The sequence below is a fragment of the Ananas comosus genome, linkage group 12, assembly GCF_001540865.1.
Source record: "Ananas comosus cultivar F153 linkage group 12, ASM154086v1, whole genome shotgun sequence".
In the NCBI taxonomy this organism is placed as follows: domain Eukaryota; kingdom Viridiplantae; phylum Streptophyta; class Magnoliopsida; order Poales; family Bromeliaceae; genus Ananas; species Ananas comosus.
In genome coordinates, this window is record NC_033632.1 from 4,405,080 (window position 1) to 4,421,013 (window position 15,934).

At 35.3% G+C, this 15,934-nt stretch overlaps 2 protein-coding genes across 8 annotated transcripts; one reads left to right on the forward strand and one right to left on the reverse strand.

The window, feature by feature from the left end:
* On the forward strand, positions 587-11,197 carry LOC109718320 (E3 ubiquitin-protein ligase RBBP6-like). Of its 7 annotated transcripts, XR_002218433.1 has the most exons (16): positions 593-805; positions 1,279-1,366; positions 1,468-1,504; positions 2,497-2,630; positions 3,320-3,390; positions 3,494-3,593; positions 4,242-4,372; positions 5,294-5,464; positions 6,475-6,792; positions 7,458-7,505; positions 7,608-7,648; positions 8,232-8,310; positions 8,428-8,626; positions 8,996-9,127; positions 9,953-10,673; positions 10,969-11,197. XR_002218433.1 is itself a non-coding variant. In XM_020244499.1 (15 exons), exons 1-15 carry the CDS (start codon positions 637-639, stop codon positions 10,620-10,622), a joined length of 2,370 nt encoding a protein of 789 aa, XP_020100088.1. In that variant the 5' UTR covers positions 593-636; the 3' UTR covers positions 10,623-10,910. The 7 variants fall into 7 exon arrangements, 5 of the variants coding, with proteins under 5 accessions (XP_020100088.1, XP_020100086.1, XP_020100087.1 ...); XR_002218434.1 differs by lacking the exon at positions 10,969-11,197 and having other exon boundaries at positions 587-805; positions 9,074-9,127; positions 9,953-10,032; XM_020244499.1 differs by lacking the exon at positions 10,969-11,197 and having other exon boundaries at positions 3,320-3,372; positions 9,953-10,910.
* Positions 11,865-15,477, reverse strand: LOC109718490 (NAD(P)H-quinone oxidoreductase subunit U, chloroplastic). The gene is made up of 5 exons (XM_020244744.1): positions 15,312-15,477; positions 14,216-14,277; positions 12,937-13,026; positions 12,534-12,674; positions 11,865-12,164 (listed from the first exon to the last, which is right to left on the reverse strand). The coding sequence occupies exons 1-5, from the start codon at positions 15,475-15,477 to the stop codon at positions 12,069-12,071; spliced, it is 555 nt and encodes a 184-aa protein (XP_020100333.1). The 3' UTR covers positions 11,865-12,068.

Sequence of the window (15,934 nt, forward strand, 5' to 3'; positions counted from 1 at the left end):
ATAAGGATATTTTGGTCAGTTTGCTGAAAAAGCGGACCGAATCTGCAAAAACGAATTTTCTTTTTTTCTGAAAACTTCAAAAACCCCCCTATAGTTTTGCACTTCTCACTTTAGGATCCTGCGGTTTAAGGTGCATCAAGTTAGTACCATGTGGTTTAAGGTGTATCAAGTAGTAGTGTAGTACCCCGTGGTTTCGCACTTTCTTATTTTAGTACCATGTGGTTTAATATTTCGTTAAATTATATAAAAAAACTTCAGATACCTTATCTCAGTTCATCGAATATTCATTTTAGTATCCTTTAATTTTAACTTTGTCAAAAAAATATCCCGAAATGAATAATAAAAAGAAAAAAATGAAACTATGGGGTATTAACTTGATACAAAAATAAAATCATAGAGTACTAACTTGATACACTTTAAACCACAAGAAACTAAAGTGAAAAATTGCGAAACCACAGGGTACCAACTTGATACACTTTAAACCACAGGGTACTAAAGTAAGAAAGTGCGAAACTACAGGGGGTATTTGAAGTTTTCCCTTTTTCTTAACTCTCCTCTCGCCGCTCATTTCATCTTCCACCTCTCTCTCTCTCTCTCTCTCTCTCTCTCTCTGCCCCCCCTCCGGCGCCGATCGCCATGGCCGTGCGCTTCAAGTTCCGGAGCTCCGCCGCCTCCGACACGGTGGACCTCGGCGGCGCCGCCTCCATCTCCGTCCGCGACCTCCGCTCCCAGATCCTCCGCCTCACCAACCCCCGCCTCTCCCGCGACTTCGATCTCCTCATCTCCGATCCTCTCTCCAATCGCCGTATCTCTCTCTCTCTCTCTCTCTCTCACACACACACACACACACACACACACACACACACACAGATACATACACACGCATACGCGCGCGCACACGCACAATATTCACCGGTTTCTTAAAAAGTATGCGAATAGGTGCAGAAACGTGTGAATTGGTCCTCGGGATGTGAATTGTAGGGAAATCGCAAAAGAACTATGAATTAGCTATGCTATTGTCAAATAATTCAGGAATTTTTGTTTCTTTTATCTCTTTGAAGGAATCATTAGGTATCTTTCGACTTATTTCACTCTCATAGTAGAAGGAAACAAGATAATTTTGCAAGAAACTTAAATTTTTTAACCATTTAATGTTGTTTATTTGTGTATTTATAACATGAACTACTCATATATCTCTAATTTTTAGCTGAGTATTTACATTTACACTGTACTGAATTAGTATGAACTTTTGACTAAGCTATTGTGGTCTTGTTGCAGCTTATGATGATGAGGAACTTCAAATTCCGGCTGGATCGGAGGTTATAATCAAAAGAGTACCCACAGGCCGATCTGCGTCTTCAAATGTGTAAGATAATCTGTTGACTTTGGTGCAAATTTATTTCTATGTCGAATAGATCTGTAATTTATTATAGTGAGCACTTATCACTGGTCTTTGTTATAACACAGTGATCTTGTTGAAGGACATGAGTTGTCACCTTCGGAGGTGAGATATACCACTTCCGATGGGAAGTTTATTTCTTCAAACAGTTGAATTAGAAATTATTCTGCTTATTATCATCTGGTTATTGTAGTGAAAATTCATGGCCTTCGGATTGTTTAGATGGATTTAAAAGTGGAGTGAAATTTTTTGTGATTTCTAATGAGTTGTTATAGTCAGCCATGTGTGCTTCCTTCAACATATCTATCTCTTTATTTTTCCACCTGTGCATATGTGTGGATTCTAAATAGCAAGGTGAAATGAAGGTGCTCTATTTTCCATAAAACTAGGACTCGACATAGAGCTTGTTTTCCATAAAACTAGGACTCAACATAGAGCTTGTTTGGCTTGATTTTTAGAGTAGTTTCTGTATTCCAAATAGTGAAAGCTTTAAATATAAGGTGTTTGGTACTTTGGCTAAAGGTTACTCTCAACTCTCAAGCTTTTGTGCTAAAATAAGCTTTTGAACTCCCAAAAGAGAAGCTTTAATTCGAAGCTTCTACTATTGATGTAGCATGAACATATGGACATGATTTTGATTAATGGGCTGTTCTTTGAATAGCTCTACTCAAACAACATTCATATGAAAGATCCAGCTTGGCTATATAGGCCCATCACAATCTTCTTCTAGTGGCAAAGTGTTAGTCTGGTAATAGTTATATTAGTAATATGTTATCTTCTCTCGGACCTTTCTTTTGACCCAAAATGATTTATGTTTAGTGTTGACTCTGTGTAACAAGGGTACCTGTATCATGTATTCACCTTCTATGAAAGATTATCACGGGACTTGGGGGATCCAATACTTGTAATTCTACCTGGTAACACATGCTCAAATCAGGTGACCTATACATGCCGGTCTACATAATGTTATTTGATTGCATGCAAATTTAGCTTAGTTCTTTTAATACAAGGTATATCTAGTCTGCTCTTTCTTGTGATATTTTGATTATTACTTAAAAGATCTAATCTATTCTTTACTTTCTTTTTTTTTCTTACAGAAAATTGATGTGGACAAATTTGATGATTTTCGCAATGATTTGAACCCTCTTTGTGAGGCATTATTACCACAGACACATGCTGATATTGTCAGTTCAGATTCCAATTCTGATGAAAAGATTGCTGCAGATCCAAGGTTTGAGACTTCCTGATAAAAATTATTCTGTAGATATCTGTTTTTGGGTATTTTATGTCAACATTTCGTCAGTTTACTTGCTGATCTACTCCTTGAATTAGTTTCATCTATACAAAGTTTCAACATTGTCCTTTCTCTACCTTTTCCTTTTTTTGTAAAGTTTCCATATTGTTTTTGCTGTGGTACTCGAATTAGTTTCTCTACCTGTGTCCATTTTGCTTTTGCTGTAGTTTTACTTGAATTAGTCTGTTCTTTTTGCTGTAGTACTGACTTGCTAAATAGATTGAGCGAGCGGTCCTTTCTTGTGTTGCGCCTTATTACGTGCTTAATTTGAATTACAAACTGTATGCAAATTGAACTTGCTATAACCACCTAAAAGTAGTCGTTGTAGGCTTAGAACAAATAATACTAGCTAGCGACACATGTATTTGACAGGATTATTGCTTTTTCTTTTTGATGTTACTGTTTCTGGTTAATTTTGGACTCGAGTAGATAACACTAGCAAGTGACACATGCAGTTCATGTTATTACTCTGTTTTTATGGTGTTACTGTTTCTTGTTAAGCGCTATAGTTGCACATTTACTTAAACTTTTAAGTCAATTCCTTTAACCGTGAAGTCTTTAAGATGATCTCTTGACCTCTTGATTTCTTACTTTATGCTTTCTATCATTTATTTTTGATGGTATAGATGCTCTGAGATTTCTATCTCAAGACATCAAAACATCAAAGGAAGTGATCTAGGTGAGGCTCAGTCAAAAGGTGAATAAATTTGTTGTTTTATTGTTTGACCTTCTAGAACCCTTGTTGTCATGTCCATCCTTTTCATTCTGTTTTTTTTCCTTGACATGTGTTGGGTAAGCAGAAATTGTTGGAGGTAATTGTAGTAATTTATCCAATATGGAAGAAGATAAGATGGAAACCCAAATGACGTCTAAAATCGAAGAACACAAGACGCTGGATGAGTAAATTCTTTATGTCTCTCTTCATTTTCTTTATGGGTCTTAGTCTTATATATATATGTATATATATATCTATATATAGAATTGAGCTTATGCTCTTAAAAGTACCAAATCATTTGTGCTTGTAGGTTTTTGGCGATGTGCAGTTAGGATGATAGTGGTCCCCTAGGGTTGAGTGAGTAGTTGATTGAATAGTATAATCTAACGGATGAAAATGGCCAAAGGGTAGATCTAACGGTGAAAAACTTACAAGCACCAAATGCTTGGTGCTTTTATAAGCACCATCTCCAGACTCTATACACACACATATATACCTACTAAATCATCTATTATATGTATGCCCTATAAAATCTGAATTGTCCCATATACCTGATAAAAGCACAGGCTTTGTACAAAATTACCCTTTAGTTGTGGAGTCATCCAGTTCATGGAGGGATGTTGATTTTGTGTAGGATAGTACAAGGATATTTATAGATAAGATACAAAGTTTCTGAAGGCATGTATACAATTCATATTTTATAGGGATGTTCATCCAAATTGATATTTTGCAGAGGGATATATGTAATTATCTCTTTAATGAATTAGATTTTATTCGTATTCAACTTTTCTAACATGCCTCTATGACTGTATGGTTGAAATTGATTACCACAGAGGGATTGCTAAGTGCTCTGCAATAATGCTGAACATTGATCCGCCAATGGAATTGAGATGCTCCCTTTGTAGCACAATATACAAGGAGGCTGTGATGATTCCGTGTTGCCAACATAGCTTTTGCGACAAATGTAAGATGTTGCTGAAGAGTCTTTATAGTGTCTCTCTTTTCAATATATAGTTCTCTAATTTGAACTTTGTAGTAATGTCCCTTTCTACGATGCAGACAGTTTTGTGAAAGTATCATACGCTTGGTGCTTGTTGGACCTGGCTTCTTGAGCAGCTTCTATAGTTCAGAAAGCAGAGAGCTTCTAGAAACCAGATGTTTAGCAAACAAATGGTTAGCAACTTATGCTTTCGTGAGAAGCTGAATTAAGTTTTCAGGTATCAACAGCAGAAGCTCTGATTTGAAGTTTCTGCTTCTGCCGTGCGGAGAAGCTGTTGATAAGATTTTAACAGTAAAGTTCATTATGGCTTTTTTCAAACAGCTCTATGCAAACTGAGCTTTTGCAGAAACTCCAGCTAGACCAAATAGGCCCTTAATAGGGTATTCAATTTCTACTTACTCTATCCAGTTGAACCAATACTAAAATTGGCCAACATCTTGGTCTTTCTTGAGTGGAAGAAAGAGTTAGGGATTTGAAATGTGCCAACACATTTTGATATCTCAGTTGATATAATAATTAAGATGTTATTGATTTTGGGGATATTGTAGCAGGTGGTTTGACAAATACTTTGAGCTTTCATCTTATATATTTTTGGTTCAACAACTCATGAGAAAGAAAAGACTGAAATTAGCATTTGCCATATTAATGAATACGTTTGCTATGTAATGATATATAGCTATTGGTTTATCTTGTCCAAAACAATAAAGACCTAAATAGTAAATTACTAGACTTGGTTTTGATAAATATATCTGTTTTGTTTGATCGTTGTGCTATCTCATTTAATTTTGAGCTCTGTGCGTAAGTAAAGAGTTGATAACCATGTACTAGTTGAGCATGCTATTTGTTTTGTTGATGTCGGAGTATTTTATAAATATATTTCTGTAGGTATTCGTTGTTCACTGGTTGAGATAAGAAAGTGTCCTAAGTGTTCCTCCACAAAATGTACAGTCGAGGACTTGTTACCAAATTTATCACTGCGGCAGGCAATTGAACACTTCCTTGAGGCACAAAAAGCAATTGATGGCTCAGAAAACTTAATGCCCAAGTATGCACCAGGTTAGATGAACATAGTGCCTTGACTGGATGTTGCCTGCTTTTCTATGATAAACTTTTGGGTAAAGTGTATGGAACAATAGATATTCCCTGTGCAGCTCGATGTTGTGACTTCCTCAACTTGTAACTAAAAGACTTCAGCCCCTAAACAATGTCATTCCGTGCGTGACTGTTAAAAAATCTATGTTTTTCTTAAATTTAACCTTTTCCCATCTCCTGTTAAATTTTTCTTGTTACAATGAAATTGAAATGGGGTAAAAAGGACATTTATAGGAAAAAGTTAATATGTGGTCAGATTCTTCTAGCGGTCATATAGATGAATCTGAATCTGCAATATAAGAGGAAAATCGGGGATTAAAGTGTTTAGTGAAATGTTGAGGAACTAACTACTAAGTCACAATATCTATATACTACAGGAAATACAAGAAATATCCATACATTTTACCCTTATATATGGAACCCTGTAGACTCTGAATTTTCATATATTTCCCTTATACAATTTTTTAAATATTGTTTCTTACAAAATTACCCGAGTCACTCATTTTCATGGCGGAAGTTGGTTTTATATGTGAGAACCAAGTTTTTCAAGGGTATATATAAAAATTTCGATTTTCAGGGAATAAATGTAAATAATAGGCAATTATATATATATATAGAGAGAGAGAGAGAGAGAGTTGAGCTAGAATACCATTAATAGTATTTGTCCTATTTTGCTATCAAGTTTTTAGCCTTTAAATCAATTCTTTGATCATTTCTAACCATTGGATTAAATATTATAACTTAGTGGGGACCACTCAACTCGAAGGAACTAATATTATCCTAACCCTACAATTTCTCATCCAAGGGCTAAAAACTTGCTAGCAAAAGGGACAGAATACTATCAATAGTATTCCAGCCCAACTCTCTCTCTCTCTCTCTCTCTCTCTCTCTCTCTCTCTCTATATATATATATATATATATATATGTAATATACAAACATCTCTTTCTAATATACTTGGTTTGGACAAATTTAGATGGAGAATCTGGAATTCAAGCGAAAGAGCCATCATATGCTGTTTCAATTCGGCAGCAAGAACTACAAGTTCCTTATTCTCCTGCTGCCACAGGGAAAGGATCCAATCAAATTGTCGCAGTATCTATACCTGAGAAGAAACGAGCTGTTGGAATTAGTATTCGTTTAGGTGCAGATAAATCTGTTAATGCCAACCAAATAAATCTTGGAACAATGCATGACGAAAATAGCCAAGCAGACAAGTGTAAGCAGATGGCTGGTTTTCAAGAAAGGGGTAATTCTGCAAAATTGCCTCAAAATCTTCCTCATAAGGTGGAAGGTACAACCTCTTGCCTTTTACCATTGTCTTTGATAAGGTAATTCCACACTACTACTATATGAAACTATTGGTTGTTTTGCACATATGCCTCTGTAAATATGCAAACCTCCATGGATGCCCGTGTCGTTGCTCTTTGCTCATGAGCCCATGAAAAAAAACTTATTTGTGCATGTTCCCCTGATTGGTTATCTATGCAAAATGGTTTTTTTTATATATGAACCTGACAACAGTATAAATGCCTTTTTTAGTGGCATGCAGGCAAATACCAATTCTGCAAGGGCATTTGCAATTTTGCTTGTTTGAAAAGGCTAAGCATATGCGAATTTTGATAGTTTGTTATTTTGACTATAGTGAAACTTTTCTAACATATAAGAGTGATTTAAATTGTTGGGCAACTTGAGTAGCCAAAATTCTTTAAATTGAAATTCTATTTAGCCAATACAGTGGAAGTTTTTTGTTGGTGAACTCTCTTTGTGTGCTAGCAGTTACCTTTGAAAATAGTAGGTTGGACAGCAGATACATCCATGGCTATAGTAATTGATTTCTGCAATCGTGGCTTCTATACATTTTTTTATTTGAGATATTTTTTTTTGAGTTTCTATTTTTCTCTGTGCTGGATTTCAATCATACACATCTTGTTTGTTTTTCACCTTACATTGTTCCAGCTAATTTCCCTATCCATCAAAGAAAGGGACTTGGCATAAATGCTCCAGGTATTGCTACTTGTTCTATTTGTTTATTTTTGTGTTTAAAACCTTCCATATCAGATAGTTTGACTTCATAATTCTTCATGATTTTTATCCCCCTCCCATTAGATGGAAGTGGAGCAATAGTGCCGCCCATCAAGCCTAGGAAGGTGAGTCATTTTTTGTTGTGCATACATAAATAACGAGGAAGCATGTGAGAAGCCAAGAGCATTCAAGTATAGTTTTCCATGTTCATTGGAACTCCAAATCATTACAAGCCAACCAATAACAAATGGGAAACTAAGCAAAATCAGATATGCGAAAAATGACCAAATTAAAAAAAATAATTGACTAAACCCTAACAAACCCGCATGAATATGCCCTGCATCATCTGTACTATAGGAAAAAGAAACCCACTAATTTAGTATATGCTGGCAACCTGCTGTTCTTGCCTCAGATGAATCTATTTTTCAAATTTCACCAAACTGTAGCAGTTTATTAGCTGCCCTCATAATAAGCTGATATAAGATTTTTTCATGTATTATTTATACCATGTTAGTCCTTCATATCTGGAAAAAATTTCCTTTCAGCATGGTTCTTTTTTTTGGCTTTAATCACTGTATTAATTACAAGAAACCGGTAGTGCTATCAGTTTTATGAACGAATGCATTATTTTTCATTGAAAAAAAAATCTTAATTATCTATTATCTATCCAAATCTCTGAGCTATCTTAAAACTTCATCAAATAAACAGGGTGAGCGAAATTGCTACATGTGTGGCTCCCCAGACCACTTGATTAGAGACTGCCCAGTTGCCTCTAATACATACCCAGGTAGAGAGTTTTTTTTTATTTTTTAGTTGCAATTATACCAAAAGAAAGGTTACCAAGATAAGCAATCTTTACCCTCTTTTTTCTGGGTATGTTGATCCAATCAATTGCAATATTCAGGAGATGTAGCATTTCCTGGACAAATTTCTGCTTATGGGCCTCCTTTTTGGTGCGGATCTCCATTTCCGAATTTTCAGCCATATGCAAGTATGTATGCCCCACCTGGGATAATGCCCTATGATTCTAGAGTCCTCCCAGGAGCACATGCAGCTCTACCTTCATATATGCCACCACTATACGGTGGCATGTCAGCACCCTAGTAAGCAATCCTCCTCTCTTATTTTCCTTTTTTTTTCCCCCTTTTATGTGTGTGGCAAAAATTAAAGGCCAGATCTCTAAGTCTTTTCAAAACAGGTCCTCCCAATTAACAAGTAATTTGACTTCTGAAGATTCCATCAGGTTTAATCAAACTTGTTCGTTTCCATCAAAGAAGGTTTATTAGAATTTTGTTGAAGTGAAGAAACCATGTTAATTGGGGGTCCAAATCTAGAAGGTCCGAGGAGCTTTTCCTGAATGATCTGTAGTTGGGTTATTGCTATACATTTTTTCTTTTATTTTATCGGTAGTAATTTTGTGAATACATAAATGTTAGGGTAATTTCTTTAATTCTTGGAACAATATTTTTTAGTAGTTTCATGAGAACGGGAGGTTTCCCATATCCCGTGTTTGATGGATCAAGCGGCCCTTTTACTCATGCTGACTTCAGGGATCCTCATGGTGGTGAGCAGCATCACAAAATTCGGAATGAAGGCACAGAGAGGTAATATGACTACATTTCTAGCAAAGTACTATAGACAGTTTTCATTTCATCCAGTTAATTAGTAGATAAATCAGAATTTTGAAACGTCACACTTGTTTATTAACCACTACAAATGGCCCATACCTTTATCTAAACCAATAGATGAAATTATAGTTTATACCGAAGCTACGCGTCATGGATACTGACACGGGACACGACACAGACTTGGGCACCGCAATTCGGCAGCTTTCAAAAAATTAGGACACAGACACGACATGAATGCTACTAATAAAATATAATATTATTAATATAATAATATATTTCTATTATATATAAATAAATTACGTACGGTAGGAAATTTCTTTTCTTAAAATATATAAATTATGAATGAAAATTTTACTAACTTTTATTCGTATGAGAAATATAACAATATTTTACCAAAATTAATATTTTAAGAAAAGAAATTCTCTACCATACATAATTTATTTATATTGTCAAAAAAAATTATATGCATTCATCGAAAAGCTAAAATATTTATCATCTTACATGATATGTCTAGAAAAAGTAAATAAAAATATGTATATACATTTTTTTAGTCGTATACGCTATGGATCAGCATTGAACGTACGTCCAAGGAGTGTCCACATCAGACACGTGTCCGACACGGACACGCAAGGCTTACAGAAGTGTCTGTGATACATAGTACCGAAGCATTTGGCACTGTATTGTTGCTATACTAGATATTTTGAAATAGCTTGAAACATTTTATCTAGATTTTAGCATTTGAGAATTAGAAGAAGATAGTTGATTGCAATAGCTTGAAACATCAGCTGCTCGGTTTTTCAGAGAGTTTGATTATGATGACCGATCAGAGGATTATCATCCTGGTGAGATTCGGAGAGAAACTTATGAGCAGAAACATCAATCAGGAAAGCAAGCTTCTAAAACCTTCTCTGATGATGATAAGCAAAGAGTACTCAAGAAGCACCAACAAGATGAATACTATAGTCCCGCTCACCAGAAATCATATAATACATCAGATGAAGATATTCATGGTTCAATTGATAAAAAACATGGGAATCATTCATACCCTTCAACTTCTGGTAGAGATCGAAGATCTTATTGCTCTGAGAAATCTATTTCCGAAGTGCACAACTCATCTGAATACTCCACTAAACATGGTAGAGAGAGAAGCAAGCACCACAATCGAAGTGGTTCAAAGAAGCACGGGGAGAATAAAGGAAAAGGTGAAAGTGGTTTTAGCAAAAAAAGTCATCGCAGGAGTGAGAAAGAGAGAACAGATCACAAAAAGCAGAGGCATAAGTATCGTAATCATTCTGATTCTCTAGATGAGACTGATTTTTCAAAGGACCATGGAAAAACATCCGAGGAGAAAGAGGTGAAGGAAAGTTCGACAGGTGAATGGTTTGAGAATGACAGATGGGAGATGGCTGATGGTGGTCTTGAAGATGATTACGGAGAAGAATACTATCGCAAACGCAAACGAACCCGCTAAAGTTTGGAAATCACAGTTTGGTACAGCAAATGCAGCAATATATCCTCACAGGTAAGTGTACATACATTCTGGAACAACTATCTGGTAACATATATTATTTTGCTATATTTCTAATCTCACATACATGAAATTTAAACTCGTTAGGTTTATGTTTTATAATTTTCTATTTGCTCGTCTGTTATAGAGGATTTAACTATATCTTGTTACACCCTGATGTTTTTCTTCTATAAAACACGACTACTGTTTACTTGACTAAATTAAATGGAAAATGGTTTCTTGTTGCTTCAATTCTATAAAAGCAGATACGTAAGTTGTTTTTCTTATCAGAGGATACGTTGATGTGCAGGCAACTCTGTTATAGGTTTATTTCAGTCAACTATGTTGTAATTTTGCAAGGTGTGTATTCTTGGAATAAACATTAGGGGGCTGTTTGTTTCACAGTTTGTAATATTCTGAAAAACGTTATTATTGTATATCTAAAATGGTAAGTTTGTCACTAAATTACCGTGGCACTTAGGTTGGTAGGTTGTTAAGAACTTCTTCTTGTTAATGGACTAATAATGGTTTATATTTAAGAATGTAAATGAGAGTACCTCTTCAACCCGTAGTAGTGTAATAATACCTACTAATTGGAAATTTATAATGATTTCACTACTTGTCTTGCACCAATACTTTTACAACTATCCGATAAGTTGCATGCGGTAATGATTTGAATATTTTTTATAAAAAAATAGAGGATTTTCATAATATTACAAATTGTGAAACAAACGGCTCTAATATCTTTTCAAGCGGTTAAAAGCTGNTGATTTCACTACTTGTCTTGCACCAATACTTTTACAACTATCCGATAAGTTGCATGCTGTAATGATTTGAATATTTTTAATAAAAAAATAGAGGATTTTCATAATATTACAAATTGTGAAACAAACGGCTCTAATATCTTTTCAAGCGGTTAAAAGCTGTTTTCTTTTTCTTTTTCTTTTTTCTTTTTTAATGTGTGAGGAAGGTCGAAGCTTCTCTGAATGAGCATTAAGAGCTTCAAATTGCTTTGGGACTCCAAAGCTCATTTTTGTTTCCTGTTGTAGCAAAAACTTGTGGCTGGTTATTAACCAAATGCGCAGTTTCTAGAAGGTTCTTTTCTTCTTCTTCTTCTTTTTTGCCGTAAAGAAGCTATTCTTGAAGCTCCTGCTGGACATACTGCTAGATATATAACATATAATCATCTATTTACTTACATATACATTTGATGTATAAAATATGCAGATTTGCGGGAACATAGTCAAATACATGTAGTAGAACTTAATAGTTCATGTTGTTCACGAGTTAAAGGTAAAGACAGTTTAAAAGAAAAGAAATAAAGTAAGTAAGAAAACCTTCGATAATGTAATGCAGTATAGTATGCATTGAATATTTGCAAGGTTTTCTCTTTTTTTTTTTTTAGAGCTCTCATCTATTGAGAGTAACAGATAATGCAAAAGACAGGATCAACCAAGCTAGGAAGAAGTAGCCAACAAGCCTTGTTGGTTCCACATCTTCAGGTTCCTGCACCCAACAAAAATTAAAAAAAAAAATCAATAATTGTATACTTTACTGTATTAAGGAAAAAAAAAAAGAAAGAAAAACAAACAAGATGTTTACAATATTGAACTTATTAGGAGATAAATTTATGTAATGGTGTGTGTACTGCAGTAGGGATCCTCAACCTTTTAGCGCAGTTTTCGTGTGGCGTACAATTTCTTATTAGTCGCAAATTAAACACGAAATGCTATAGAAAAAAGAAATAATCAAAATACTTTTTTTAAGTTTAGGGGTCTGTTTCCAGACAACAACTTGCTCTTCATAACCTCATTTATTTGGATGAGGACAGTCGAATGATATACTTATTAAAGAAGAACATGTTGATACATATACCTTAGGGGGTGGTGGCTGTGTTGGTGTCTCAGTAATGTCAACCTCAAAAGGCCACACATATCTTTCTGGCCTCTCACTCCTTGCCAAACTCCAGTCATACAGTCTTCTCTCTTCTTCAGATGAGAGAATGTTGTAGGATTCCTGACAGCAAATCATGAAAACTTAATGGAGCAAAATAATAACAAATGAAAAGATCAATCTGGTAAGAAATGACTCGGGAGCAGTCTTAACACCCTCACGCACATCAAGCGCATGCTGAAGACTAACAAACCATGACATGTGCACTGGAAAGGGGTGTAACAGAAGAGAGCTTGTAGAAGGGGCATAAAATCTCTGGGGTATTCTTAAACATGGTAAAGCTAAGAAAAACATCAGAGCCTTCTTAGTGGAGCACAGAAATAACCTTCAGAAGTTCTAGCTCCTTCTTGGCTTCCTCTTCATCCAGTTCCTTATTCATCAGTTCTTCCTGCTTCTTCTTGAAGGCGACGTTAACCTGGAGCAAGTTGAATTTCAGATACTGCATTGTGTCGGAGGAAGTGAACAAAAAGAGAACAAGAAGGAAAAGATTCCTACAATATCCAAACTTACATGTATTCATTCGAAAAAGAATCTAATTAGTATCATAAAAAGCAAAGAAATATATCTAGCAATTTCATGAGCAGCCGAGTTCCTGATTCAGCAGTAAGCAGATTCCAATTTCGAACAGAACAAATCTCTAAAAATCTGGAAGGTTGATTAAAACGTGAGTACAAACTTGTATTTTGAAACTCCTACTAAGGGATGCAAACATGAGTAAAAACTTGCTATCTTTTTCTTCATTGCATTATCACAATTAGCATCGCGTGTTTCTGTGTGGTCAAGCTAGATGGAATAAGAAACCTGGAAACACATTTAATCCACTGCTTACAAAAAGCTCAATGTGATTAGTTACCTTTCTCCAAAATAAGTAGATATAATCTTTGTGAATACCACTAAGTTTTCATGATATTCTTAATACCATTACAGGGACATGATTAACATGAAGTATACAATTCAAATTACTTGTTGATCACTTGATTGACCTATGTGTGTATAACTGGAAATGCAGTATCTTTAACTTTTGGTGCTTTTTTATTTAGAGGTACCATAGCTTCAGTAAGGCTTAAAGTATCTATCGGCACCAGTTGCATCCATTGTATTGTATCATGCCGACAAAGTGTTGGCATTATCTAAACTTTCTACCAATTGTACGGCTTAAATCCTCTCTTTTTGAGATTAGCAAATAGTTATCTCAATAAAGTGCTAAAGATTTGATAAGCATGTATAATAAGCAATTAGAATATTTTGGTGCCACAAAAATAAATATTTTATGTCATAATGTGTTGACACATATTTTTGTGACCGGCATATATGAACACTGCACAACACGCACCATATTATACCGTGCCACAAGTTCTCGGTACAACCTTGGATTGAGGGGACAACGAAATTGATTTTCTAGTTATAAAACCATATTGAAATGCATTAACAAATAGAAATCTAGCCCTAACGTATCATTTTAGAAAATAAATAACTAAATATAAATTTCCTACATTAGATTCTTATTCTTCCTGAGCACTCCATTAGCAAGTATACAAATTTTCGCAAAATGTGTAAACCCTACATATATTTTTGCTTGACGAAACAATGGGAAGAAAATTAACCTGATCATATGAAGTGCCTTTGCTGATTCCAAGCCTTCCATAATGATCAACATCCGTAATCGCTGAAATTAACAAATTCAGAATTGAAAAAGAAACTTTTTTGGTGAAAGCAAACCAAAATAAGCAAAATAATGAAAAGGGGATTATGATTGAAAGGGAAATGAAAGAAAGAAAATTAACTATAATTTGGTGGAAAAAAAAAAAACCTTTTTCCATCACAATTTCGGCCCACAAAGTCTGAATTGGCGCAGAGAGATCACGAATTTTTGTAATATTATGGTGAATTTTGTGCGCAACAACAGAAATTTTGTAGGCCAAATTTAATCAAAATTGACATCATATTTGTTAATGAATTTCCTAAAGCCAATCAACATTTCTGGGTCAAATAGTCATTAGTAAACACTAAAAAATTGGTGATACTTCTATGTTATTTATTCTTAGAAATAAAATAAAGAGTAAGGTAAAAATTGTAATGAAACCCCTCAACTATAGCCTATTTTGAATAGCACCCCCACTTAGTTTTTTTTTTATTGGAACTCTCTCAACTGACTAATTTTTCTGATTTGTATTCTCATAGTTAGTTCGATTAAAATCCTTGTAAAATTTAATGACTCTAATCTAATAATTCTATCAGCAATTAACTCTCAATTGTTACAGTTATTTTGCTAAAAAATAAAAAAAAAATTTACCAAAATTTTTTAAGTAAATACATCAACAAATATCAAACTAGTTAGTAAACAAAGATTTAGAATGTACTAACACTAAAAGATAGTTATTTTTTATTTATTCCAAAGCGTATCAACACACAAGCATTTTAGCAACTCTATGCACAAGGCTCGGCACGATCTCATGCCTCGTTACTTAAATCCTTGCTAAAACCGATTACGATCATTAACTTCGACAAATCACCATTGAATCAATCCAATCAACACTAAAAAATAAACAATTTCCACTCATTAAAATGAATCAACCCAATCAGCCCCAACATAAGCAATTCCAGTAATTGAATTTAACAAAATCACCACCGAATCGATCCAATCAACCCTAAAATGAAGGGATTAAGGAGTAAGTAAATGAGAGGGGGGAGTGGACGCACCGAGCCCTCGCAGGGCTTTTTGGACGTTTGCTGCGGAGATGAGGGAGTAGGCGGGGCGGGTGGCGGCGGCGGCGGGGCCGACGACTGTGCGGCGGCGGCGGCGGAGGTGGTGGCGATGGGCGGTGAGCTTCGTCGCCGGCGACGGGATCCCCACGGTGGTGGACATGGTGAGAAGAGAGAAAGAGAGAGAGAGCTTTTTCTAAATTGTTTTCTATTTGATTTAAAAATCAATTATTATTTATTTGTTTGGGAATCAATTTGGGAATGGGAGGAAGAGTCGAAGAGACGGATAAGGCGGGAAGGGGATTAATGATTGGTCCGTTTTCGCCCTCGCTATGCGTACATTTTTAGGCATCCCCATATACAGGGACAAAAATTTTGTGAGCACTGTCCCAAACTATTGCGGATGGGCGCTCCATGGCTAATCCGACTAGTGCTTTTTTTTTTTTTTTTTGGCTTAAATGGGCCAGCATCCTGCACTGTGGCGTGAGGCTCGATGGGTCGAGTCATATTCGAAGTGGCATAAAGCTGGTTGAGTCGAATCACAATCGATATTCGTGAACGCTGTATCTGTACGCTTTAAGTGAATTAGTTGCATATTTCTAACAGCTCGAGATTTTGGG

Bases quoted from the DNA above. Each gene is read 5' to 3' on its own strand.
- LOC109718320 (XM_020244497.1), top strand. From the start codon at position 637: ATGGCCGTGCGCTTCAAGTTCCGGAGCTCCGCCGCCTCCGACACGGTG. The intron at 8,311-8,427 runs GTAGAGAGTTTT...TGCAATATTCAG, and splicing joins TGCCTCTAATACATACCCAG to GAGATGTAGCATTTCCTGGA. The intron at 9,128-9,952 runs GTAATATGACTA...TCGGTTTTTCAG, and splicing joins CGGAATGAAGGCACAGAGAG to AGAGTTTGATTATGATGACC.
- LOC109718490 (XM_020244744.1), bottom strand. From the start codon at position 15,477: ATGTCCACCACCGTGGGGATCCCGTCGCCGGCGACGAAGCTCACCGCC. The intron at 12,675-12,936 runs GTTATTTCTGTG...ATTTGCTGTCAG, and splicing joins AGGAGCTAGAACTTCTGAAG to GAATCCTACAACATTCTCTC. The intron at 12,165-12,533 runs GTATATGTATCA...TGTTGGGTGCAG, and splicing joins CACAGCCACCACCCCCTAAG to GAACCTGAAGATGTGGAACC.